We start from the raw sequence: 27063 nt of genomic DNA, 5'->3' as shown, positions 1-27063 counted from the left end.
AAGCACAGGTCTTCAAGTCTCCACCTCAGCAAAATATTGGAAAACCACCAATGAACAATCTAATCCTCTGTCTGCATTTGCTTAGAAATCCTGATTTTTTTAAAAAAAAATTTATGGAGTACAGTTGATTTGCAATATGTTAGTTTCAGGTGTTCAGCAAAGTCAATCAGTTATACATATACATATATCCACTCTTTTTTTTTTAGATTCTTTTCCCATATAGGCCATTACAGAGTACTGAGTAGAGTTCCCTGTGCTATACAGTAGGTTCTTATTAGTTATCTATTTTATATATAGTAGTGTATGTCAACCCCAATCTCCCAATTTATCCCTCTCCCCACAAAAAATGATTTTAAGTAATCTTACTTTCCTACTATGAAAACAAAACATCAATTAAAAATTTAGAAAACGCAGGAAAAGATAACCATTGTAATTGTTGTCATTCATGTAGTTCAGATATAAATATACATATACATATATAAATATATATGTATGTATTTCTGTAGAAATACATATGCATGGTATGGGATGAAATATTTATATCTATATCATATCTATTTTCTATATATCTATCACCATGTGATAATACAATAATTCATTAATGCTATTTTATTACCTGCTGTTTTCACTTAACATTCAGGGAACTTCTTTCTGATTAATTAAATAATTAAACATTCTTCTGCAATGTTACTTTTATGGCTAAAAAGTCAACAGGGAACTTATAATTAAGGTGTGGAAGTCAGTTTGCTTTAAAAAACTACTGCTTTGGGCTTCCCTGGTGGCGCAGTGGTTGAGAGTCCGCCTGCCGATGCAGGGGACACGGGTTCATGCCCCGGTCCGGGAAGATCCCACATGCCACGGAGCAGCTGTGCCCGTGAGCCATGGCCGCTGAGTCTGCGCATCCAGAGCCTGTGCTCCGCAACGGGAGAGGCCACAGCAGTGAGAGGCCCGCGTACCGCAAAAAAAAACCAAAAAAACAAAAAACTACTGCTTTGTGATTTTCATTTACTTTTTTATTGTCTCACTCTACCTGATTCTGATTTCTACATTCTGTAGATTCAGATGTTTATATTATTACTTAACACTAGCCTTTTTAAGAACTTTCTTCATCATTTCATCATATGGTTGATTTCCTCACAGTCCTCAAGGTAGGGACTAAAAGGAAAGCTTTGAGGTACAACATTTTTAGATATTTCATCATTTCAAAACACTTTCCTGTCCCTGATTATTTGTTCCAGCTCTCCCAGGTGAATTATTACCACATTTTCAGATGAAAGGGGTAAAGAAATGCAAATATTAAGCATATGAAGACCTGCTCAGCTATAAAATGGATTATCAAATTCAAATATTTCTGAGCATTGCTCACCCTGAATTTTTCACCGAGTCTTTCACCCTTGTAACGACATTTCCTGTTAGTAACCACCTCTGCTGGCCTACAGCTTTTAATGCCTAGACATCTTACTTTCTTGACAGTTTTCCTTTTCATTATCAGATAGGCAGATCAGTATGTTGATGAGTTTTGTTGATGAAAGCAAGAATTGAACCTGTTTCCCCTGTGGTTTAAGGACTAATTTGCCTAAGGTGGGCCTTTTTAGTTTCCTTACTTTTTTTTCTCTTTAAACTTTTGATCTCAGTTGCTAATAGTGTGTTATTAATATTAAGCCAGTTGTCTTCTTAATTAGCTCATGACATCAGGGGAATTCCATGTGTCTTCCACGTAAAGACTCAGTTAGATCCGAAGAGTTCAGTTCATACAGATATTTCAAGATGACTGTCATATTAATAATGAAGATAATATTAATAATGAAGACAATAACTAATATTTATTATCTACTTATGTGTCCAATAGTAAGCACTGTTTTGAAGATATTTTATTATGGAAGACTTACAACCTGCGTGAAAGTAGAGAGAGCACTGTAATGATTACCCGTTACCCAGCTTCAGTAACTGTCAACTTCTGGCCAATCTTGTTTCATTGTTCTCTCGCCCACTTCTCTTCCTCTCTCACACCACAGTGTTTTGCAGTAAATTCCAGATATCGTTTTATTTTATCTGTATATATTTCAGAAGATAAGAACTCTCAGGAAGTATATACTCAAATGTATTTTTAATTTTTAAACTTTCTGTTAAATTATTACGTAAGACAGAAAAATACATAAATCGTACGGGCGCAACTTGGTTAGTTTTTGCAGACTGAACCCATTGGTATACCTAGAACATCTCCGGTGCCACAGAAGCCCCCGTTGTTCTCATTTCCAGTTGCGCCCCCACATCCCAAGGGTAACTACTATCCCGACTTCCGGCACCCTAGATTAGTTTTGCCTGTTTTTGAAGTCGGTATGTATGGAATCATACAGTGTACTGTTTTGGGTCTGGCTCCTTTCATTTAGTCTGAGAGATTTATCCGCATTTTTGCACGTCTGTCCTCATTGCTGTATAGCACACCATTGTCTGACTGACCACAGTGTAGCGATTCAATTGCAGAAAGCATTTAGAGCGGGGGTCCCCAGCCCCCAGGCCACGGACAGCTACCGGGCGAACGAGCCACTCCCCATCACGCGCTCCTCATCGCTCGCGTTACCGCCTGAACCAGCCCCCCACACCCCGTCCGTGGAAAAATTGTCTTCCGAGAAACTGGTCCCTCGTGCCAAAAAAGGATGGGGACCGCTGATTTAGAGAGTTTCTAGTGTTTGGCTATTATGAATAATCTTAACTTCCTTTATTAATCGTATAGAAGAGGTAAAGGCGGGTTGGGTGAAATAAAGTAATTTGCTAAGTTCACACAGGTAATAAGTAATGGAGTCTGAATTCAAACTAGCTTTGCCTAACTTCAGACTCAGAGGTCTTAACCACTGTGCTTTCAAGGCAGCCCTTTTCAGAATTAACTATAATTATCTGCATAGTGTGTATATACAAATCCATACGTTTGTGGGGAAAAGTACATTATTCTGCACGGCTCTGTGCCCAATCACTGGTTTTCCAATTCTGTGTCTACTTCTTGGAGAGTAAATGTCTCACTCCATTTAAAAACATTGTTAAAAGTCATCCATGGCTATTAAGATTTAGAGTATTGAGCAAGAGGAGAGATGACTTTAGAATAGGAAAGGAAGCAGGAAATACACTCAGGCACATGTCATCTGACCCTTTCAAAAAATAAGATGCTTGTGAACTGTAAATGTATGCAGAATATGGTCTTATATAATAACTACCAGGGTTAAATTCTATTAACCTACTTTCAAGCACATAAACAGGGAAGTGGGGTTTTTAATAATAATAAGTTATTATTATCTTATAACTTTTAAACCTAGTCTTGCTTTTCCTTTTTCTGAAACTGTTGGGAAAATAAATAATTTAGTTAAATATTTTATGAATAAATGTAGGTGTGACACTATTTTATTTGTAAATAGGACAAAGTAGTTATTCTATTATGAATATTTGTAGATATTACAAAGTACTACTTCTTCTAAAGTTTTGTAAAATCTAAATAGAAGTATAGCTAGATTAATAGAAAGTGTAAGTATTTGCAAATTGTAAAACCTGACTATAGCAAATATATCAAACTATCATTTTGATACCAAAGAACTAGCTAATGTATATCAATCCCTCCATCCCCATTGTTTTTTGGTTTTTGTTTTTTCTTGCTGTTGATTATGTCTTTGAGAAGTTTTGGTTGTGAATGCATAGTTCATAAACATTTTTGAATTGCTTATCAAATCATAGACCAAAATTATATTTTTAGAATGTAATTTTAGAATTTTGCTAAGCAGTGAACTCATTCATCATGCATTGTTTGTTTTAGAGAGAATACTGAATAGCTCATATCCTTTGCTTAAAAATAGATTTTTTTTTTCCTCAAAGCAATTATCTTCTTTGCAGTCCAATTTTCTCTTTTCTGGTATTCAACAAGGCTTCATTTCCAATAAGCTTTTATTTTACTACGCTGATCCTGAAATTATGCCACTTTTTTTTCTATCTGCCTCAAAGCTGTGGAGTTTTAAGTGTATGTTTTTGCTCAGAGCATATATCTTCAGGTATAGAAAAGTCTATACATTTTGACTCTCAGCAACTGTGAAGAGTAGGTTACTGTGACTAACATATGTAAGAGACAGTTAAGTGGCTAAGAACACAAATTTTTGGAACCAGACTCCCTAGTTCAAATTCTGGCTCTGTCACTTACTAACATGTGACCTTGGTCAAGTTACTTAATATCTCTGTGCTTCAGTTTTCTTGCCTGTAAAAAAACTGGGACAATAATAACACCGACCTCACTGGGTTATTGTTAGAATTAAGTGGGTTAGTACACGTCCAGCCCTTACAACTCTGCCTAGGATATAATATGTTACACAGGTATCTTTATTATTATCCAGAAATCTATTACTTTCCTTTGAAATTTAAAAATTTCAAAATAATTAATTTACAATCTAAGAATTTCTTCCTACAACTTTGAACATGCAGCTAATAATGACCCAACTCTGTCCAGAGAGCCTAGATGCATTTTCCATAAGTTTATAGATAATATGCTCTAAAGTTTTCTTCATCTTTTCTTTCATCTTTTACATGTTCATTTGCTCATTCAATCATTCCTGTTTATTGAACACTTACTATGGTGCTTGAGTATTTAGTAAGGAACAAACAGGAAACATTCTCTGCTACCTCGGTGCTTACATTCCAGTCTTAAAGCCAGCCAATGTGGAGAACAGGGCAGGTCTGGAAATTCCCCTTGTGACCTAGGCCCCCACACCCTGCTGCCCTGAGCATCGTTTTGAAGTCAATGTCTATTTTTCTCTTCACTGTATATATTAAATAACATAAACTTTAACTTAAAAATCACTATGCCTCTTTAAATGAACAATGTGGTAAATTTTGGTCTTATAAACGGATACAGACATAATGTGCCACCTCCCTTACAATTCATCTGCTTTTTTCTCACTGATAACATTAATCTATCTTCTTATTAAAAAGTTTCATCGTGACTCATTCTTGAAGTTGGGAAATTCAGCTTTAGTTGTAAGTTTATTAGACGTTCTCAGAATAATGCTCACACTTAAGATGGGGAAAAGGATGCCGCTGAACGGTAATATATTAACAACATGTGTTGAAAAATCGATTCCTTGTTGACTGTATACAAAACACAAATTTCTAATAGTTCTTAATGCACTACTTCCTCTGTGGATTATGTAGGAAATGCTTTTGTCTGAATAATCCTTCCCAGGGGGTGGGGGAAGCCTTCAAAATAAATTCACTTTATAGAGAGAGATGGAGTGTCTGTGTGTGTGTGTGTGTGTGTGTGTGTGTGTGTGTGAGAGAGAGAGAGAGAGAGAGAGGGGGAGGGAGCATGAGAGAATGAGAGAGAGACTGATGACTGTGGAGTACTGAGTCAGACCAGCACATATGCCTAGCCTGATTAAAGAACATAATTCGAAGGTAGCAATAGTATCTAATTACATGAAATACTTTGTATGCTGTTGCTTGTTACCACATTTTAGAAATAAACGAACAGCAACAATGAACAGCTAGTTCAAAGGTTAAAGAAAACAACGGTGGGGGACTAGGTTTTCATTAAAGAAGAAAAAATAACCCACCAAAACCTCTAATTGTCTGGATAGTTAGGGAAGAAGTAAATAACGATCACCCTCTCAATGGAATTACCTAGGCCCATAAAGGCAAAGTGGGTTATTTCCCCTCAGTCTTTTTTTTTTTTATACCTGGCTTCAGGACTTAGTAATGAAGCTCAGGTTTTTTTTTTTAGAAGTAATGAATTTACTTTATTTTATTTTTTTAACATCTTTATTGGTGTATCATTGCTTTACAATGGTGTGTTAGTTTCTGCTGTATAACAAAGCGAATCAGGTATACATATACATATATCCCCATTTCTTCTCCCTCTTCTGTCTCCCTCCCTCCCACCCTATCCCCCCCCTTCCAGGTGGTCACAAAGCACCGAGCTGATCAGAAGCTCAGGTTCTTGATGTCCCATCGCAGAAAGAATTCAGTGAGAGACAAAATGACAGGTAAGAAGTGGATTTATCTGGAGAGAAAGACACTCCACAAGGCAGAGTGTGGGCCATCCCAGAAGGTGAGAAAGGCCCTCAGTCTTCTTGACTTTGGCTAACATACTTCTCTGCTTCCTTTTGGACTGGGGACATCTATAAAATGAACTCTTACGAGGGATGAAATGATACATTCCCCAGGTCCTCTTTAGGGAAGGGGGCGCTATCGCATGTGGGTTATGAGTGGGGTGTGGGCATTTTTCAAACAATTGTCTCCCCACACCACCCCCTTTGTAATGTTTTTTAAAAAATTCTCCTAGTCCCTCTCTGAACCATGTCACAGCCCAGTCACACACGTCCACTGCCTATTAGAACCCACTTTCTAGGGACTGTGAATAGATGGTCTCTAAAAGATCCAGTAGAGTTCCAGAAGAGGCAGTTTCTTTTAAGAATGCTTTCATCTCTGTTTTCTTTTTTTGGAGTATAGTTGATAAGAATGCTTTCATCTTAATAGAAGTCTTTTTAAAAAAAATCAGCGTTGGCCCAGACCCAGAAGGACTGAGAAGAATCTGAACAAATGCAATTTTATATATGAACAGTAGTAAAGAAATTAGAGGGGGAGGATGAATGCTGTTAGTGCGGTGGGTGGGTTGAGGGGAGCTGAGACGTTTTCTCATTGGTTGAGGTGTGGGCTCATTTAACCTTGGATGTAAGTGTCATTTCTTTAAAAAGGCCACACACACCCCTTGTGAAAAGTGGCAGCCTTTCCCAGACAGACATCAGGGTTCCTTAGCATATTAAGCCTCTTTTCGCAAGTATGCAACACTTAAAATATGCAATCTATGCCTTTACACGTCTCCTTGGTCCAACTTCAGTTTGCATGTCAAAAAAAGGGTATCATTAAAAACGGTATCATTAAACTGACAAATTGATCTCAGGAAAGGGGTCATTTTTAGTGGTAGTGGCAAGATTTTTGTCAGGGCAATATTCTAGTGTGTTAGCCAGTAATGGTGTGTGTTTTTGTGTGTGTGAGCACGTGTGTGCATGTGTGTCTCCCTTCCTACTTTGTGGCTAAAAGACACTCTCTCAGGTCCTCTTACTGTTAATTTCACATATGTAATTAGTAAGGGAGTCCCAAGAATAGTTTTAAGCACACTTTTTTTCATGATTCTTAATCTTGGAAGATTCATACTATTTTCTGACATAGAATAAAGCAAATAAAAATATCTTGAGACATTCTTTATGTTGGAGTTCAGGGTAGAAGTGATCGCTCTCTGGTTTTGGAGACTGGAGGGTTAATGATGAGACAAGGCTGTTGACAACCAGAGGTGTCTGAAGTCCTGGTTTTCCTGGAGTGCTCTCCGTTTCTTGCTTTGAATGAATGACCTGAGTGAGAACGCTAAGATTTTCCTTTCAAAAACATAATGTTATAGACATTCCTTTATGATAAACTTACTTTAATAACAGTCAGGTATATAAGCTGGTTAAGTCTGATATAACAGGTATGAATGTAATCTAGCTACGAATGCAACACATCAATGTAAAAAGCTGCCTGGGAATGATCTTTTACTGTGAGTTTTCCCAAGAGTTGTCATACAGTTTTAAAAGCCTTTTCTATTTAAGACCGTTTATCTGAGAAAGCCTAATTGAGCAGAATATTGCATTGATAAATTGCTCTGCTCAAGGCAACTGCCTTGAGGTTCCAAATCACAATCTGCGTTTAAGGGCTTCCAACAATAATTACCTCTGTGTAATGAGCAGCAGTCCTTAAAAGGGTCTGCCGTTTCCCCGCAATCTTTTACAGGGTGAGCAGAGCTGTATCCACTGATAACCCAGCTGCCGAGGAACTGAGCAGAGCCGGCTCCAAACTTCTCAGCTGTTGACAGGCTTGACTTGCTGAGAACACTGGTTAAATATAGCACACGCGAGCTCAGCTTCTCGACAAAGTCACTGCTCTGACAGTGCTGTGAAGGGAGCAGAAGACGAGAAACCTAATCTCAGAATCCAACACCTAGCAACAGTTGAAAAAACTTTTAAACAAAAGTCTGGGTGGGAGATATACAACAGCCTCCAATTTCTGCTGATCGGGATTTCAGGGAGAAGAAGCTGCTTTCCCCTTCTCTCTACCCAGTTTCCTGCATGACTTCAGCTATTGGCTAGTCCTAGGAAAGAAAGTGGGAAAAGCTTTTTCCTCTGTATTCTTTTGGGCTGGATAGTTTTCCAGAACTCCAGTCTCTCCTGGGCTGTGGGGCAAGCCACTGGGTTCTTCCAAGGATAAGCTACCTCCATAAAGGACGTACCTTTGGTTAGACGAGCTGCCAGTCAGGTAAGACCAAAATACACAGCTACCTACTGTCTTAAGAAATCTCTGTTTCCACAAGAAGAGAGCTCTCTCTGATTCTGTGTTGTCTGTTTCCTTTGATTCTCACTGTTCCACTATGTGATAACACGTTTAGGAATTATGACGATCACTGTGAATTCTTTTTAAAGAATCAGAAAGTCATCTCTTTCTCAGAATTATCCGATTGTTTTCTAAACACAAAGATTGTAATGATGCTTTAATAGCGATCAAAATATGTCTGCCAAGTTATCATTTTCTGGCAGGTAACAGAAATACGACAAAGGACAACTTCACAGTCCTTTCACAATGAGGATGGCTAACCAATGGGAGGGGTATTTTCTCCAGAGGTAAAATAACTTTCATATAATGAAACTAGCTGAGCAGCTTGTGTGGTAAATGAGAGGCAAGTCCTGCGTGGTGTTTGCGTTGCTGTGCTTTTGACTGGCTGGCTTCTCCTTTGCCGGATTCTCTGATTACACTGGTACACCTTGTGCTGGTTCTGACCTCGTTACATGACAGTCACCCCGAGTACTTCTCACTAGGCACAAGATATGCCTGGTTTCAGATCACTGCTTTTGCAGTTGTTGAATAGTATTCAGGAGAATACTATTTTGTGTTTTTTTTAAAAAAGACACTGAGTAATTGCTTGTATATAGATGAGACAGATTCTGATTTTTAAAACTCGAATGTATTAGAAAAAATTCTTTCTTAAGTTGCACGTATGTGTGTATGAATGTGTTCACCATAGTGTGAAGGAAATCCTCCTTTTGTCTGTTGTATTGGCTCCCCTTCCATGAGTTTCTATGCTGTTTTATCAGAATTGCTTAGCATGATCAACATCACACTGAATCTGACAAAACTTACGGCTGCACATTGGTGACGTGGTTAGTATTGGTAACTCGTGTCTGTAGTTGGGTTGGATTTGTGTAAGAAGTTTGTTCCTCTAAGTGAACATGATAATTTGAAAAAATATTCTAAACTAAGGATAATTTCAAAGAAGATACAAATGCACATTTTAAAAGAAATTATTCGAGTCTATTTTGTCAACTTAAGTAATTTACCCCAAACCAGTTTTGAACAAATTGTTGACAAGAATGTATCAACTCTTTCAGTAAATGTTCCTATTTTAAGAAAAACGAATTAAAGCTTATATATCATATGCTCAGAAAAATGAAATAGTACATACATTTCAGTACATATTATATTTCATGATTCTGATTGCATGATTAGTTTACAAAGTAAATGCAGCTAATCACGTATAACGAATGTAACAGTGCAAAATGCACTCTGGTAAACTTGGTGTCAGAGAATGAAACTTCTGGTGCTTTAGTGGAGATGAAGTATCTTTGTCTTTAAAGAGTTTCAAAAAGTCTGAACTAAATGCTTTACATTTTTCTTGTTTTTATCTTAGGAAGGGTCACATTGTTGGCTTACAAACGTCTGTGTAAAGCCAAAATCTGCCATTCGTAGATTTCGGAGGCATGTAATTTCTTTTGGAGTTAGTGGAACAGTGTGAGGATAACTGAGTACAGCATTTGGCCCTGGGTGAAAGCATGTTTCCTGATGGATTGATTTCTGAGTATCGTTGTCTTCATGACTGTAAGTTTACCCTTGAGAATCAAAAATAGCTCAGGTTAGAGCACGTGCTTTCCTCCAGTTTATGAACTATCAGCGGTGCAGGTTGTGTTCTCTCGTTCACTCAGGCTCACGTCTGTGTTGTTTTGACCCTTGACCATAAGAGAGCCCATTGCCGTTTCTCCCACCACCTTAAGGTCTGTTCCCTTCATCCTTGGTCTGTATGATAACAGCGCTGTTCCCCTTCCACCCCTCGTTGCCATCCAGACCACCTTGCCCATGACCCTGGGGTTAATTTTCTTATGCTTGTCTCTCCTACTCCTCGCTTATCTTTTGCAACTAGTCGCTGCCAAACACCTAGGCTGGGTATTTTGAGAACCTTCCATCATCTGGCATGTACTTAACTTTTCCAGTCTCAGCTCCCACTACTCAACAACAAGTGTCCCTCTGCTTCAGATAGTTCAGATTTTGGGCCCTTCTCCAAACACCTACATACTGCATATTTCAATGCTCCACCTCTGCCCCTTTCATTCCCTCCTGCCTGGAACACTTTTCCTCCTCTCTCCTGTAGAGACTTTGTCCGCTGTTTAAAACCCAGATCAGTGGCTTCCACTTTCACAATGATTTCCCAGACCATACCATTTAGAAGTGATTCCTTCTTAGTTTGGGCTGTTTGGTGCTCTGTTAGAATTAGGGTCCTTTGGAGCAGGGTTTACTTCTTGAAATTCAGAACAAGTTTATGAAGGTGACCAGGTACAAAGCATTGTCCTAAGCATCCCTTGGCTCTGGAGTGGTTCGGCCCCATGTACCTTGTGGATGTTCTATGAACATTTTTGGCTCTGGATTTCTAATGGTGAGCATGTGAGAAAGTATAGGTAAGTATAAAATCAAGACAAGCAACTGTAAGTGTGGTAATAGCTTTTTATTTCAAAAACTTCTCAAGGAAGGTCTTCATAGTTTTACCGAGTACAGAAAAATTACAAGTAATTGTGACTACGCTCATGTACTTGATTGTGGAGACGATGTACCTCTTGGGAATGAAATAGGAAGGCAGATATATAAAGACTATATATTTATACATGCATCTCCTGTGTATACACCTAGAGCTCTAAATACTATAACTCGTATACTTTTATCATCTTCTGCTACCAGATTCTATTTATAGTTACCTTTGGTACTATACATTTAAATCATGGTTCCTTCCATTTGTGGGTCATCATGGATTAAAATCTGGCCTTGAACATTAAAATATTTAAATATCATGATTATCCCTTTTTATTTTTCTGTAAATATTTAAAAAAGAGACATTTCTCAGTTTTATTTTAAATCACTCCTGAAACCTGTAGGCTTACTGTGTGAGATAAAGCATGAATCATGATTCTGAACTAATTTTTTTCCATGTTCACCAAAAGAAAAGAATTCTCTTTACATTTTAAGACAGCCAAGGAGGTTAAAATTACTCTTTTAAATGGATGTTCACCAAGAATCACTATGGGATTTTCTCAAAGAAACTTATGAAATATTTAATATATTCATTTAGCAATGATTTCCCAGTGGTTATAATTTTTACTTATTCTTTAGAAGTGACACTTTGTGGTAAAATACTCATTCTCAACTAATGCTAATTGTCTGTTTTGGAAGATGAGCATTTCTTCACAAAACAGTTGCCCTAAGAAATAAGATTTTACAGAGCTTGTTTAATTGACATCTTCACTAATTTGTCCCCTCTCTAACATGTGGGTTTTAAAACAGCAGCATCATGGGAAGTGAAGGGGTGAGCTTAGGCTGAGATCTATTTCAGCAGACAGGTTTAAGAGAAAAAAGGCTGGTAACAGCTTATTAGAAAAATAATATCTGAAAGCCCGCAACATACATTTGTTTATACATTAATTATTTTAAACATATGTAGCAGTAGAATGAAAGATAAGCTAATAAAATGCGTTTTGCTTCCTTATATCTGAGCTGGATGTGTCATTCAGATGGAGGAGGCAGGAAAGGCTAATTGCATAGGCAAGTCAGACGGCCTGAATTCAGGTTTCAGCTCACTATGACCCTGGGCAAGTTACTCTCTGTGCCTCAGCTTCCTCATCTCTAAAATGAGGGTAATAATACTAGCTTCCTCAGAGAGTTGTTCTGAAGATTAAACGAGTTGATAAAACTTACAGTTGCCCAATAGACTTTTCAATAATTTTATGCTATTCTTGCTTTATTAGTGCACTTTAAATATAGTTATCTGTTTAGCTTAATCTTTGTTGCACACAAAAATCTTAGATACAGACGGTTTGTAAAATCAGGTTCATAGATCATAGGAAAGACAGAAGAATGTATTGTTTAAATGTGGAATCTTGTCAGGGACATACTTTGCTGCTGTGTACTCCAAGCAGACATAGTTTGAGCTCCAGCCAATAATTTAGTATGGAATTTATGTTTCAATCCCTCCGTTATCATTCAGCAGTGTGCTGTCTTATAGAATTATTACTAAAAAGACCAAGAAATCACCCACAGCATAGACTGTTCCATGGTTTCTATATTTGCACTTGGAGATAATGTGTGTTTATATGTAGTGCTTGGGTATCTCTTTTATAGCCGACTACGCTGGGAGACTTCCTCTTCCAAGGAGGGATATATTATTAAATTTATCATTCTTTATTTCTTCCCTTAGATGTTTTGTTTTGTTTTACTAACCTAGTAACAGATAAAAATGAAAAGACCAAAAAAGGTCATCTCACACGAGCTTCAGCCTCACCAAATACAAGTGAATTCTTGCTACTCATTGCCCTTAATCCTAGTCATTCCTCTTAAACATGGCAAGAAAGTATATTCCAAGGGAAAAAAAGAGTGTTACCTCATAAAGATGTATGAGTATATTATGGGGTACTCACTATTCTGTATATTTAACTTAACAAAAATATATGAAGCACTCAAAAGTGGAGAAGTTTCTTAGTAACTTCTACTAGCTTATGCAGGGTACTCACAGTTTAGACCTGTCCATTTTGCTTTATTTTTCACAATTGAAAGGATAAGTTTCTAAAAGATAAGGCAAACTGAATTTCAGAATGATCATTCTCTAATGAAGACCTTGTTTTAGAAAGAAAGAAAGAAGAAAGGAGGGAAAGAAAAGAATTTTCCTGGCTTTATAGAATACATTATAAAGGTTCTAGGGCAAAAATATGGGAACCTCAGGAAAACATATTGGCTTATGTTCTTCTTTTTTCCTTAAATGGTAGTCCTACTCTTTAGCTAATCAGAGAAGAGAAAAGGCTGCAGGCAGAATACGACTTTCCCCATGGCAGTAGCTGAGGCAGTGTAATTTCAAAGGCTAGGCAGCGAGTTGTGTAAGAACTTAGAATAAGGAAAGTCCAGCATGAATTGGGCAGCTCCAGTTGGCTGTTGACCAGCTGATTGCAGAACTTGAGAAACTCCCAGGAAAGAGATGAAGAAACACGATATTAACCAGCGCTCCAGTCCCTGAGAGCTTTGTTTAAGCCACAGCAGCACTGAAAAGTCAAAAGAACGTTGGTGTTGCGTTTCCTTTTTGGGAAATGGTGTCAATGTGCATAATATTGTGTGATTTATGTGTTTCTGAGGTCTGTGAAAGACAGACTTTAAAAAGAATTTTTAAAGCTAATGCAGAATTTATCTCAAGTGGTCTGACTTTCATTGAACCCTTAAGGTTCAGGGATTTTTCTGTTTTTGCTTAAATGCTGTCACCTACCTCCTTCACCAAAACATAGATGAAAACAATTGTTGCTTCACTGGCCAAGGACTTTATATGTCTACACTTGAAAATAGTCTTTTTTTTTTTTTTTTTTTTCTTTTTCAGTAATTGTAATTGCAATCTTTCAATCTTTCCAAGTTACTTTGAAGAAGTGAATTATCTGCTGCTTATCTTTGTAAGGAAAAGGTGAAAGAAAGCCATGAAATGGGCATATCAGAGTTGGCCAAATGCATTCTTTAAAAAATGATTTGCTACAGATTTAAAGCCAAAAGGCAATTTGATTGAAAACAGTAGACTGCTGACATCACCAAGACAATCAAATTACTGCCAACTTGCCTTGTTTATATAAAAGATCTTTGCAAAAATAAGGTCCCCCCCGACACACACATGAGTCATAGGCGATACAGTAATAGGGATAAATGGACTTTATTTTTCTTTATATGTCTTTAATATACTTATGTCTTAAGTAACTCCTTTTAGGGCCTGCTTCTTTGACTGAGATACCACAGGAAAGGAAGAGGCATTGCTGAGTTCATAATGCTATTTCAGTGTGGCAGCCTAAGTACATGAGGAAATGACACCCCGGGCCTGTATTTGGAGCCTTGCAGTTACTGTGACGACAACACACACTAATGGAAAACAAAGATGGTCTGCTTGCCAGCACGAGCCAGGAAGAGTTTTGCCAGCTCAGATTTTTCCTAATTATTCTATAAGTCTTGAAATGTGACACTTGAGATATTCAAGGCTCTTTGTGTTTCATTAACTGTTTAGTGAGTGACGCATGCTTCACGGGCAGCCTGGAATTTGGACAAGGGAGGGGCCTTTACATATAAGCTTAACTTTCACATGCTCTCTTGATAGATCTCATCCTCTGGTTTGGACACCGCCAGACCAACTGCTTTGGTCACAGCCTGTTGTTTTGTCCTTAAGGAAGGCAGCTGCTTTGGTAGAATTCACTCCTCGGGGGCCCCTCAACTTTGGTGACAAATCCCCACCTTCCATCTTCTGTTCATTCCATAGATCGTTGCCCAGCATGCCAGGTGTTCCTACTAATGACTGGGACATCTGAATCCCAATTCTTATATAGTGATATAATAGATAATATAATGATAATAACAGCTACATATAATATAGACTATCTGCTTAATGTATGTATTATAGAGCTGTGCATAATTATTTAGTATATATACATGATGCCAGTAATAGCATATACTGGAGATTTTTCTGTGCCAGGCACCTTGAATGATTTTATTTACTTCTCATAACAACCCGATGAGGCACTATTTTTATCTCTTGTTTTATGGATTAGAAAAATGAGGTTTATAGATGATAAGTAACTTGCTCAGTGGTAGATTTGAGATTCTAACCCAGGCAATTTGATCTTATTTAGCCCATATTTTCACCACTTTCTTGTAATGCAGGCAGTTGTTCAAGGAGGACCTCTACCTAGGTGACTGTGAGACGTTTTGGTGAAAGGTGTCGAATGTGACCCTGCAGTCTGAAAAGATTCACTAAGAGCAAAGAACAAAGAGATCTGGGGTCAAAAGGCCAATGGGGCTCTTCTCCAGGGTCCTGAAGTAGAGCCAGAAGCTGTAATGGCCTGCGGAGCTGGGCGACCCAGGAAGAGCTAGGCCTGGGGCCCTGGAACACAGAAGCTCTTCTTCCACAGTGGTGGATGGCACAGCGTGGTTCTTGGCTTCTACGCTGCTGAGATGATTCTCTGGAGAAGGAACACGTGGAGCGTTTGGATTTATGATCTGTTATGGGCGCTCTTGTAGCCAGATCCCTTGATGCCATTGGGGGTTTTGGTCTGTTGTTGCTCCTGTTGACAAGTTAGAACTCCCCCTCCTATTGTAAAGAAATGCTCTGCAGATCTCTGCCTTGGTCATGGGCATTCCGTTTGTTAAGTGGTTCAAGAGAGAATCCTGCAACATACTTATTCCAGCTGTTGGTAGCAATAAAGCTGGAAGAAGCCTTCGGTGGTGTGTGTAAGGTTGTTGGGGGAGGTACTGAGGAAGGGGACAGAAAGTCTCATTCTGTATAAGAGCCTTATTGACTCCCAATGACTTTGTTTAGGGAGTGAGTTGTCAGCCTAACAGCATGTTGTTCCTTCTGAAAAACAGAGCTGGCTGTAGTTTAAGGAAAATTACCTGATACTTTTCAGCCAGTGGTTTGCTACAGTGGAGCAATGGCGTGAGATATTTTATTATTCTATTTAATTCTTTTACCTTTATTCAAATCCGAGTCATCTCCAATGAGGCCAAAAATCTGACTCTCTGGATATAATTGGAATTTTTGAGTTTCTATTTACTTGTATGACACTTAACTTTTGTACTATCTGAAGTAAAAGGAGAGCAGTTCTAATACAATTTTGATGGAGCAGATAATGCTTTGCTTTTTCTTACGCCAGTGGCCATAAATACTCTACTTTTCCTGTGTATCAAATATCCCGGGTGGTAGGATTTAATATCCCAAGAAGGTGAATGTTTCACGTGAAATAAACACATAACAGAATGGATCTCTACCTTCTGAGAAATTCTATTCTATGAATTACGAACGGCATCTTGTCACAACTATGTAGCACACCCCAGCCCCGCTCCTACATGCTCACTACTGGTCAGCACACAGGACTTGTAGGCTACTTTCCTGACAGGCTAAACACCTTTCTGAAGCAAATACACTCTTTGCTCTGTGGCATAGACCTATTTAATCCAAAATAAAGGTCGTGATGTATTATATTTCATTAAGGCACTCTTTTTCATTCACATGATCTCTCCTGACTTCCTTACGACAAACAAACTAAGAATTTCCCTTTTGTCCTCCCTGTCTTTATGTAAAAAGGTGTAACAGTGTCAAAGGAGGGAAAGAATTAGTGTTCTATCCTTTGGAGACAAAGGGCTTCACTGGTTGGCTTCTGGAAGTATTCTTTTTCTCATTCAATTATTCTAAATTCCTCTTGGCACCCAAACCGCATGATAATTCAGACATTCTGTGAGACCTCCTAGTTCTCTTGGCATTGCCACAGCTGGTCTGACTTCCAGCAGGAATGGGGGCTCTGAGTCTCACACTGTCCATGACCACCCAGCTTTGGTCCTGGAGCCACCCATACCAAAGAGGGTGGAAACCTCTAGACTCTGAGCTCACTCGGGACCATCAGGTCATCTAGTCTGCGGTTCTCAACACTCCCTGTGTGTCAGAGTCACCTGGGATGCTTTGAAAATGCAGATATCCAGGCAATGCCCCAGAGGTTCTGATTCAAGCTGCCCTGAGTGCATACCCAAGTGTTGATCTATTTTGGAAGCTTTTATGTGATTTTAATGTGCATCCAGGGTTGAGAACCAGTTATCTAATACAATCTCTTCATTTTAAAGAAGAAGGTACCAGGATGAAGGAAGAGAGGTCGCTTGGTAGAAGTTACAATGTCCTCTGAGGCTGAATCTATTACCTTTTCTATCACGTGATCATAATAAACAACAAAGTAGCCAATATTTAATGACTGCTTTCTATGTGTTAGGCACTAGCAAGGCAGAAGTGAGGCAGATACTCGTACACTCTACATGTACAGATAAGGAGGCTGAGGGAGCTGCCCAAGGCCCTCCAACAAGCAGGTGGCAGATCTGCGATTTGAGTGCAGGCAATTGGACTCCTCAGCTTGTGCTCTTAATCTCTTAATCACTTTGCTGTTCTGGAGCCAACTCTGAGAATGTAAGGTGTTGAGTGGCAGCTGCTCCCCTATTTCAGCATCAGGGGCCTTGTGGCAGCTGGCCTTGGTGCTCTGAGATCCCACTAGCTGGTTTGCTGCTTGGCTGGAGATGGGGTCCTTGCATTCTCTATTTTCCCAATAAGTGTGCCAACTGGAGACAACCCATTCTCTTAGAGACTGTTCCAAAGCGTTCCATTTTCCCCAGTGACTTTGTTTCTTTTATCCAGTCTTTCTTTTGTGGACCATTATAATATTTCCTGTCTTACTTTTGGGCACATATCTTTTTATCTTTAGGTGGAAATTCTAACCACAAACTCTACTCTCTCGTTCAGACCTTGACTTTTCCCCTAACCCTGTGAGTTTGGCTGTGTTCACCATTTTCCCTGGGATTTCCCCATCTCTGGACTTTCTTACTACCCCCTAACTTCTCATGACCTCAGCAACAACAGGAAGGGATTAATCACTTCACTTCTTCTATAGCAGCAGGTGCGTTAGAAACAAGCTGGTCTGTCCCATGGAAGTGACTGGCTGGGGGGTCAGCGTACTCCAAAGATCTCTTAAAGTATACATTTTTAGGTTGCATTATGGAATTAATTTTCTGATTGATTCTGTAAGTTTACATTTCTATAGAGAAGGCTTTTTTACACCTTGGGAAAAATCTATATACATTGTCTGGTTAAATGAACTTTACCAAGATGAAAATCACAAATGGCAAATACCTATAGCACAGATTTCTGTAAGCAATAGCAACTCAACAAAAAGTGAAAGATTATAATAAATATTCTATGATAAATATTTACATGTAAATTTAAAAAATGAACGTGATATATAGATTCAGGTATGACTTGGGACTTTTTTTAGAGCCGTGTTTCATAAAACAAGTGCTCAATAAGTTGAATCTGTTAAGTGTCATGGAATTGAGGAAGTAAACATTACTGAACAGCTTTGATCAGTAATTGGACTGAACATAATTTTTTTTATATAAACATGGGAATAACAAACACTGACCATGGGTGATTATTTCTCTGCTTCTCAGTATTCTCTAAACCTTTAATGACCACATATTGTTTTTATTACAAGTTAAAAATCAACAGACATCTTAAATGTTCATTAGAGCATCAGAGAGTAATGAATGCTTAACTGAGTGGAAGCTAGACTCTGTAGCTGTGATTAGCATGATATATGTATATTCCCAACAACAGACTAGAACTCTTACTTTAAATGCATAACTATTTTTCAAAAATTAATTAATTAATTTATTTTTGCTGTGTTGCGTCTTCGTTTCTGTGCGAGGGCTTTCTCTAGTTGTGGCAAGCGGCGGCCATTCTTCATCGCGGTGCGCGGGCCTCTCACTATCGCGGCCTCTCTTGTTGTGAATCACAGGCTCCAGACGCGCAGGCTCAGTAGTTGTGGCTCACGGGCCTAGTTGCTCTGCGGCACGTGGGATCTTCCCAGACCAGGGCTCGAACCCGTGTCCCCTGCATTGGCAGGCAGATTCTCAACCACTGCGCCGCCAGGGGAGCCCCAAATGCATAACTATTGACACAAGTCTAATTGCTCCTCATCTCTTCACTCATGTGCTGCAAAACTCATAAAAAAAACAACAACAAACAAACACAAAACAAAACACAACCAAGCTCTTATTTGGTTTACTAGCTGGAAATGCGCTTATCCTTGGAAATCTATTTTGGAGTTAGTTGCTCTCCTCCCCTACAAGTGGTAAAGCAACAGCTGCCATTTAATTAATGTTCTGCTGACAGCTCCAGCTGATGAATACCGTTGAAGTTCCCTATCAGCATCAATACTACCCACATTACCCCAGGAGGAAATATTGATTATAGTTGCTTGATTTTGCCTTATTTCACCGTAGCTTTCTTTCCTGCACTACTTCCTTCAAATTCCAATGAGGCTGTTATTTACATCACCATTCACATCTTCCAGGGAATAAGGTCCCGGTGGAACACATGTGTTCCTGGTGATGTATTGCAATGGAATCTCACCAAAATGAACACGTGAAGCACTGAGCTCAAATAGAGGAGAGGACTGGGGGAAAACCAAATGAAAGTGACTTGTGGTTTCTCAGAAAGTAAAGAATTTTGTCCTTTTGAGAGAGAGATTAGAGAAAAGAAAAAGAGCTCTTGTTTTTCCACATAGCATAAATGTATGGTTAAAACCCTGCAATCTGATTTATATCTGGATTATTATTTCAAGTTCTGTTCCCAGAACTTTCATAGGAGTTGAACTTCAACAGTACTATCATTACTCTTGTGTGACAATGAAAAAGATTTGAGCTGTGTGAACACAACCATTTCCAGAGTGAGATCCGTTCAATCCACTCATCCTGAAGAACGTATCTTAGGCTCCGTCAGGCAAGGCCCATGCACGTAGCTAACTGGCAACAGGTAGAACACAGGATCCAAATGGTGTGGCCTTAGATGACAAAGAGTGGTTCAAGCTAGTATCTGGCCTCTGAGGATCTAACATGAGGTTATGGGGTGTCCTGGAAGGCAGGTTGTGTTCTGACCCAGGCAGGGTGTCAGCGTTTGGGCAAGCCTGTCAGCAGGACCAGCGGGGAGAGCCGGGAGGTGGGATTCAGGGACAGAATAGTTCTGGAGGAGAAACAGTCCTAGAGACTCTGTAATGCAATGTCAAAACGACTGAGATGATACTAAATCCCAGAGTCCTGGGCTGGAGCTCTTTGTGTCCCTCCTGCTTCACATTTAGTTCGTCGTGTTCACCGACTCGCTAAATATTTATTGAGATTCATCTGTGTCAGGCACTGAGCTAGGGATTGGGTACAATAGTGAATATCATATTATCTCTAGTCTCTAACTGGGTTACAGGTAAAAACAATGGCAATTTCAATGTCATGTGACTAGTGAGTGAATGGGATTGTGGGAGCACTCACCTGGTTTTGGGTGGCGAGTGACTGATTCAGGAGATCAGAGATGGGGTGATAAAGCAACCCTTGCTGTGGGGAAAGGGGACCCTAGAGGCTGAAAACTAGGTAGGGCCTGACAAACAAGGTCTAAGGGAAGGCAGAGGAAATTAATGTGACTGAAAGGCTCAATGACTGATTTGTTGCAACAAGTCCATATAGCTTTATGAATGGTGGGGAACTCGTAAGTTGCATTCTTTTCTTATATGATAATTTTAAAGTTTTTAAAACATATGATAATGTTTTTATCATATATGATAATTTTATATGATAATTTTAATGTTTTTAAGAATAATGTGATGAAGAGGGTGCACTATATACATACATTTTCATCACACTTAAATCTGTCTTGGCCATTATGAGCCAACCAAATATGCAACTTGTGGGCTGGAAAATTCCTGACCCTCACCACCACCCACACTCTGAGCATTCTTTTAAAGCAGTGACCAGTCTTAATAGGAATTCTGTGGTGGTCCAGTGGTTAGGACTCTGCTCTCACTGCTGAGGGTGTGGGTTCAATTCCTGGTTGGAGAACTAAGATCCCGTGGCCAAAAAAAACAGCAGTGATCAGTCTTTTAGATATATTTCTAAAAGGGAGTGATGGATATTGCCTATAAAATTCTTTGCTTTAAGACTTTTACAAGTTTGTGCACTTTGAAAAATACTTACATATATTCAACACTTCACTTCAAGTGACTAAGTGCTTCTGGAGCAAGAAACTTATGTGAATAGCCAGGAAATTTTTGAAGTACCAGTTGGGAGCATTGCCTCACCACATAATAAAATGAATTTTGAAACAACACTCATTAAAATCACTTTTGATAGTGGTGTCAGAATCAGTTCACATCAGATGAGGAGATCAAAGGAAAATAGTCAGAACTCCAGAAACCTACATATGAGAGTTTTGTGTTAGAAAGGAGAGACACTTCAAATCAGAAAAGAAAATATGGGGTTTTCAGTCAATGGGGTTGAAAAAACTGGAAAAAAATGAAATGAAATCTCTATGTCACCACTTATACCAATACATACTAGATGCATCAGAAATTTAAGTGTAAAAATTGAAAGTGAAATACTTGAAAAATGTATACATGTTGGTGGAGTGGGAAAGACCTTCCTACGCAAGGGAAAAAAGCAGTAAAACAAAAGACTAAAATATTTGACTCCATGAAAACAGAATGAAAACTTTTATACAGGAAAAAAAACCCACCTCATGAACAAAGTTAAAATGCAAACAGCAATCTGGGCAAAAATATTTGTGACAAAATAAATTAAAAACAAATATCCTTAACACAAAGAGCTCTTTTAAATGAATAAAGCAAGAGACACGACAATAGAAAAATGGACAAATGGCATAAATAAACAATTTGTAGTAAATGTGTGAAAAACTATGTAACCTCACTGATAATTAAAAGTTGAAATTTAAAGAAGACAGTAGGGGCTTCGCCGGTGGCACAGTGGTTAAGAATCCATCTGTCAATGCAGGGGACACGGGTTCGAGCCCTGGTCCAGGAAGATCCCACATGCTGTGGGGCAGCTAAGCCCGTGAGCCACAACTACTGAGCCTGCACTCTAGAGCCCGTGAGCCACAACTACTGAGCCCATGCGCCCAGAGCCTGTGCTCCACAACAAGAGAAGCTACTGCAATGAGAAGCCCGCACACCGCAACAAAGAGTAGCCCCCACTCTCAGCAACTAGAGAAAATCTGCGTGCAGCAGCAAAGACCGGATGCATCCAAAAATTAAATAAATTAATAAATAAATAAATTTTAAAAATAAATAAAAAAGAACATAGTATTAATTCAACCAACGCATTGACACACAACAGAATCCAATACCTGTATGGTGAGGATGTGATGAAGTGGTCGCTATGGAATGCTGGTGGGAAAATCAGCTAGGACGAGCTTCCTGAAAGGCAATTTGACAATATGTGGTAGAAATCTTAATAATCAGAAGAAAATCAGGCCACTTCCATTTTGAAAAAAAGCATTGTTTTCCTTTCCTCCTATTGTTCTCAAGTATTGCCTATTGACTTCTAAACGTTTGGCACACCTAGAGGCTCTTATTAAAAAGAAAAGTCCACATACTTCTTCCTCAGTAGCTTGATAGGATTTCCTAGGAGGGACCTTGCTTGATTAGAATTATGGAAACAAGGCTGCATAGTCCGTTCTGCCTAATCACTGAAGTGCCAGGAACATCTTGATGGCCGTGTATTTCCTGAGTAATGTTATTATCAGAACAGAAATTGATATCCAAAATGGACACATATACGACTGGATCACGAGGGTAGGGGAGCAGGGGCAGGTGGATAAAATGGGGCACTGGAGTCAGGAATCCTTGCTTCTGATCACTACTTCCTAAAACTGCTGAGGCTCATTAGGGTTATAGGGCTAAACTGATCCAGGAAAACGGTACCAAGGCTCAAATTTTGGGCGATCTGCTCAGTTCATGAATTATTCTGAAAAAATTGTTTTACCATAATATCTTTAGATACTGATGGATGCTAAGAGATGATTGACTCCAACCACTTTTTAGGAGGGATGAGGAAGCTGAGACCCAGAAAGTCTGTCTTTCTCGAAGTCATATAGCTTATGAATTCAAATCTGTGAATTCATAGACAAGCCACAGCATCGTGCTGCATATCTTCCTGGAATCCAGAGCATTATCTGTCTTGGGTTATTTCCCAAGATACTTGTTGTTTAAAAGCTCATGGTTTCTCTGTCTCCTCCTGCCTCTGGCACTCCAGATGTTGGGCTTTTCGGGACACCAGCACCTCTCTCCTCATCAATTCTGTCTGTTATTCCAGGGGATGGAGGGAGGCCAGTTGGAGAGTGGTGTGTGGTGTGTGGTGTGCGTGTGTCCTGCAAGGGGTCTTGTGAGGGTGGTGCCTGGTGCCTGTGATGCTCAGCTGCTTCTCACTTGTCTGAGAGCAGGAACATTTTGTGAATGGGTAGGGAGCAGTGATGTGAGTGAAACCTCACCCAGACCTTGTGTGTTAACATTCTTGTGCTTTGTTCTGGACAAGGCCTTTCTTGGAAGAAGCCACTCCTGAAAGATTGCCCAGAGTGTAGGTAGGCAGTAAGCATTTCACACACTCTTTTGTTGTTGGGTCCTGCAAGGAATGTGCTGAGATGAGAGTGGTGCTTTGTCACTTTGGTGGTCCTTCCAAGTGTTCTTTTTCGTACACTGGGCACAAGTGAATGAGTTCCCTTTACCTCTCTCAAACCCACAGATAAAGTGAGCCTATGCGTTATATGTAATTCTGTTAATTAGAATGTAAGTGTGAATAATAGCACAACTATGCCTAATTTCCAACTTCTATTTGGCGATTTGACTAACAATGCATTATTCAGTGAGTTCATCACCTTCTCCTTCTGTAGCCCTCCTTTCTTTAAACAGCCAAAATGAATACATTCTCATGTCTTTGCTTCTTTATCATCCCTTGTACCCTCCCTTCCATACTCACAGTGATGGTAGGGATTCTGTTTCCCCTTTCTCCCTCCCAACCTGAGTTCAGGCCCTGATATGTGTGAGTTTTGTCCCCTCCCTCACAGGAGGACCTTCTCTGTCAGGCTTCCTAATCAACTTTCCATGCTTTCCTGGGCTTATTCCTCATTCTTTCCTCTTTCCCTTCTTTTCAGAACCCTCTTTCTGTTATTTCTCCTGCTTCAGCCAGTCTTTGAACATCTTTCAACATGAATATACATGAAAGGTACATAAATCAAGACACTTTTATTAATGTTATGGAGAAAGTTGTTATTCATAAAGGATAATTTGCTGTCAGTAATTAACTTTCAACCTCAAGATTTATTTTCAATTCCCAGTCGTTCTCTGAGAAATACCCATCTTGGAGGAGGGAACTGCCATTTCTCCTAGATTGTTGTACAACAGAGCAGAGATTGAAGCATAAATTACCACTCTACATGGGAGGTCAGACTAGATGCTTGGGAACAAGGAGATGGTCTGACTTGACTCTCTTCTCAGTTTTTAATATTTGTTTTTCTATTCTGGAATTTGGTGATTTAAGCCGGAATAGTGTCTACTCCATTAAGAGACTGGAAGAACATTGTGTAAGTACAGTGATTGTAAAGGGTGTTTAATATACCAGGAAAAGGTCAGAATTTGGTTATATAAAATCCTCAGCTAAATTCCAGAAATTTTTCATGAGTGCTTTATTTAAAAGGAGAGCTATAAAATGTGGATTTAAAATATGTATGTGGGATGGATTGGATACCATTTTCTCAAATATTCTTGGAAAGTTTCTGTATAACGATGGTGTGTAATTAATTTCTTTTACCCAACTTAGGTTCCTCACTAATAGTGGTTGATTTATTTGTTTAATTTGGTTCATATCAAACTGAAGGTTACAAATAACCTCCTTTGCTGTGTATGGTCTGGACCCAACTATAGAAGCTATTGTCTGTGTAATTTTCTACTTACAGCCCAATTAAACTGAAAGACAAATTAAGAATGATGACATCAGTAAGACCTGATCTATAAACTGTCATGTGAATATGACAATCATTAATGCATTAATGTTCATTTTAATATAACTATTATATCTATTGGCTATAGGAAGAAAATAAAGACAGAATAATAATAAAGTTTTTACTGAGTGCTCCCAACATACCAGAATCTATGCTACATGCTTAATGTGCATGGTATAAAAATAACTATTATTATTCCTGTTTTATAGATGTGCTGTTTTTTAAATTCTTGCTTAAGACATGGTCTGACTTCTTGTCATCTAAAATTTGGGCTTATCTGAAACTCACGTTTTAGGAAACAGGGTGCAAGCTCATGAAATACTTTTTCCCTCATGAATTTCCTAATATTTGGTAGTGTTGATTTGTATACAGAATTCACTATGAAATAAAAAAAAATTCCCATAAATATATTATCAGAGTCAAAAAAGTAAGCAATATTCAAAGCCATTTTAACTTGTTAAACCTCAGAAAAGATTTTTTATTATTTTAATACTATATTAATATATTAATAGTTAATTTTAATATGTTATTAACATATTTTGTGTGATATAATAATAAAATAATATATTATATTATTAATATGTGCACGGTACTCCTATGTAGGGAATGGTGGCGTGGTGGACAAGACCCAGCCACCATAAATACAACAAGGACTGTAAGGTGATTCCAGGAGAGGAATTGAGTTAACTCTGAGCCACCCATTGTTTTATGTCAGATTCTCCTCGTTATTAGTTCAGGGTATAAAATAAAATTTTCTTTTTTTTTTAACTTTAATTTTATTTATTTTTTTATGCAGCAGGTTCTTATTAGTTATCCATTTTATCCATAATAGTGTATACATATCAATCCCAATCTCCCAATTTATCACATCACCACCCCCCACCCCCCAGCCACTTTCCCCCCTTGGTGTCCATACTTTTGTTCTCTACCTCTGTGTCTCTAATTTGGCCCTCAAACCAGTTCATCTGTACGATTTTTCTAGGTTCCACATATATGCGTTAATATACGATATTTGTTTTTCTCTTTCTGACTTACTTCACTCTGTATGACAGTCTCTAGGTCCATCCACGTCCACACAAATGACCCAATTTCGTTCCTTTTTATGGCTGAGTAATATTCCATTGTATATATGTACCACATCTTCTTTATCCATTCACCTGTCGATGGGCATTTAGGTTGCTTCTATGACCTGACTGCTGTAAATAGTGCTGCAATGAACATTGGGGTGCATGTGTCTTTTTGAATTATGGATTTCGCTGGGTACATGCCCAGTAGTGGGATTGCTGGGTCATATGGTAATTCTATTTTAAGTTTTTTAAGGAACATCCATACTGTTCTCCATAGTGGCTGTATCAATGTACATTCCCACCAACAGTGCAAGAGGGTTCCCTTTTCTCCACACCCTCTCCAGCATTTGTTGTTTGTAGATTTTCTGATGATGCCCATTCTAACTGGTGTGAGGTGATACCTCATTGTAGTTTTGATTTGCATATCTCTAATAATTAATGATGTTGAGCAGCTTTTCATGTGCTTCTTGGCCATCTGTATGTCTTCTTTGGAGAAATGTCTATTTAGTTCTTCTGCCCATTTTTGGATTGGGTTGTTTGTTTTTTTTAATATTGAGCTGCATGAGCTGTTTATATATTTTGGAGATTAATCCTCTGTCTATTGATTCGTTTGCAAATATTTTCTCCCATTCTGAGGGTTGTCTTTTCGTCTTGTTTGTAGTTTCCTTTGCTTTGCAAAAGTTTTTAAGTTTCATTAGGTCCCATTTGTTTATTTTTGTTTTTATTTCCATTACTCTAGGAGGTGGGTCAAAAAAGATCTTGCTGTGACTTATGTCAAAGTGTGTTCTTCCTATGTTTTCCTCTAAGAGTTTTATAGTGTCCAGTCTTACATTTAGGTCTCGAATCCATTTTGAGTTTATTTTTGTGCATGGTATTAGGGAGTGTTCTAATTTCATTCTTTTACATGTAGTTGTCCAGTTTTCCCAGCACCACTTAGTGAAGAGACTGTCTTTTCTCTATTATACATCCTTGCCTCCTTTGTCATAGGTTAGTTGACTATAGGTGCGTGGGTTTATCTCTGGGCTTTCTATCCTGTTGCACTGATCTATATTTCTGTTTTTGTGCCAGTGCCATACTGTCTTGATTACTGTAGCTTTGTAGTGTAGTCTGAAGTCAGGGAGCCTGATTCCTCCAGCTCCATTTTCTTCCCTCAAGACTACTTTGGCTAACCGGGGTCTTTTGTGTCTCCATGCAAATTTTAAGATTTTTTTTCTAGTTCTGTAAAAAGTGCCATTGGTAATTTGATAG

The 27063-nt window shown here is 38.7% G+C and overlaps 1 protein-coding gene and 1 long non-coding RNA gene across 11 annotated transcripts in view; one reads left to right on the top strand and one right to left on the bottom strand.

Moving 5' to 3' along the window:
* Nucleotides 1-22326, bottom strand: part of LOC141275981 (uncharacterized) — a 74319-nt gene extending 51993 nt beyond the window's left edge. Inside the window, exon 1 of the long non-coding RNA XR_012324700.1 lies at nucleotides 22100-22326. This is a non-coding gene — a long non-coding RNA (uncharacterized lncRNA). The remainder of the gene's footprint in view (nucleotides 1-22099) is intronic.
* Nucleotides 7554-27063, top strand: part of FILIP1 (filamin A interacting protein 1) — a 193971-nt gene continuing 174461 nt past the window's right edge. For 3 of the 10 annotated variants that reach the window (XM_073789367.1, XM_073789360.1, XM_073789364.1), the window contains exons 1-2: nucleotides 7554-8316; nucleotides 9743-9930. In XM_073789367.1, the coding sequence (XP_073645468.1) occupies nucleotides 9925-9930 (6 nt within the window). In that variant the 5' untranslated portion in view covers nucleotides 7554-8316; nucleotides 9743-9924. Of the gene's footprint in view, nucleotides 8317-8949; nucleotides 9216-9742; nucleotides 9931-27063 lie in introns of those variants that run through there. The other 7 variants (XM_073789365.1, XM_073789363.1, XM_073789368.1 and 4 more) reach the window with 5 other exon arrangements.

Source organism: Tursiops truncatus, chromosome 12 (assembly GCF_011762595.2).
Source record: "Tursiops truncatus isolate mTurTru1 chromosome 12, mTurTru1.mat.Y, whole genome shotgun sequence".
Lineage (NCBI taxonomy): Eukaryota > Metazoa > Chordata > Mammalia > Artiodactyla > Delphinidae > Tursiops > Tursiops truncatus.
The sequence above is the reverse complement of the archived record's forward strand: the minus strand, read 5'-3'. Positions and strand labels throughout refer to the sequence as shown.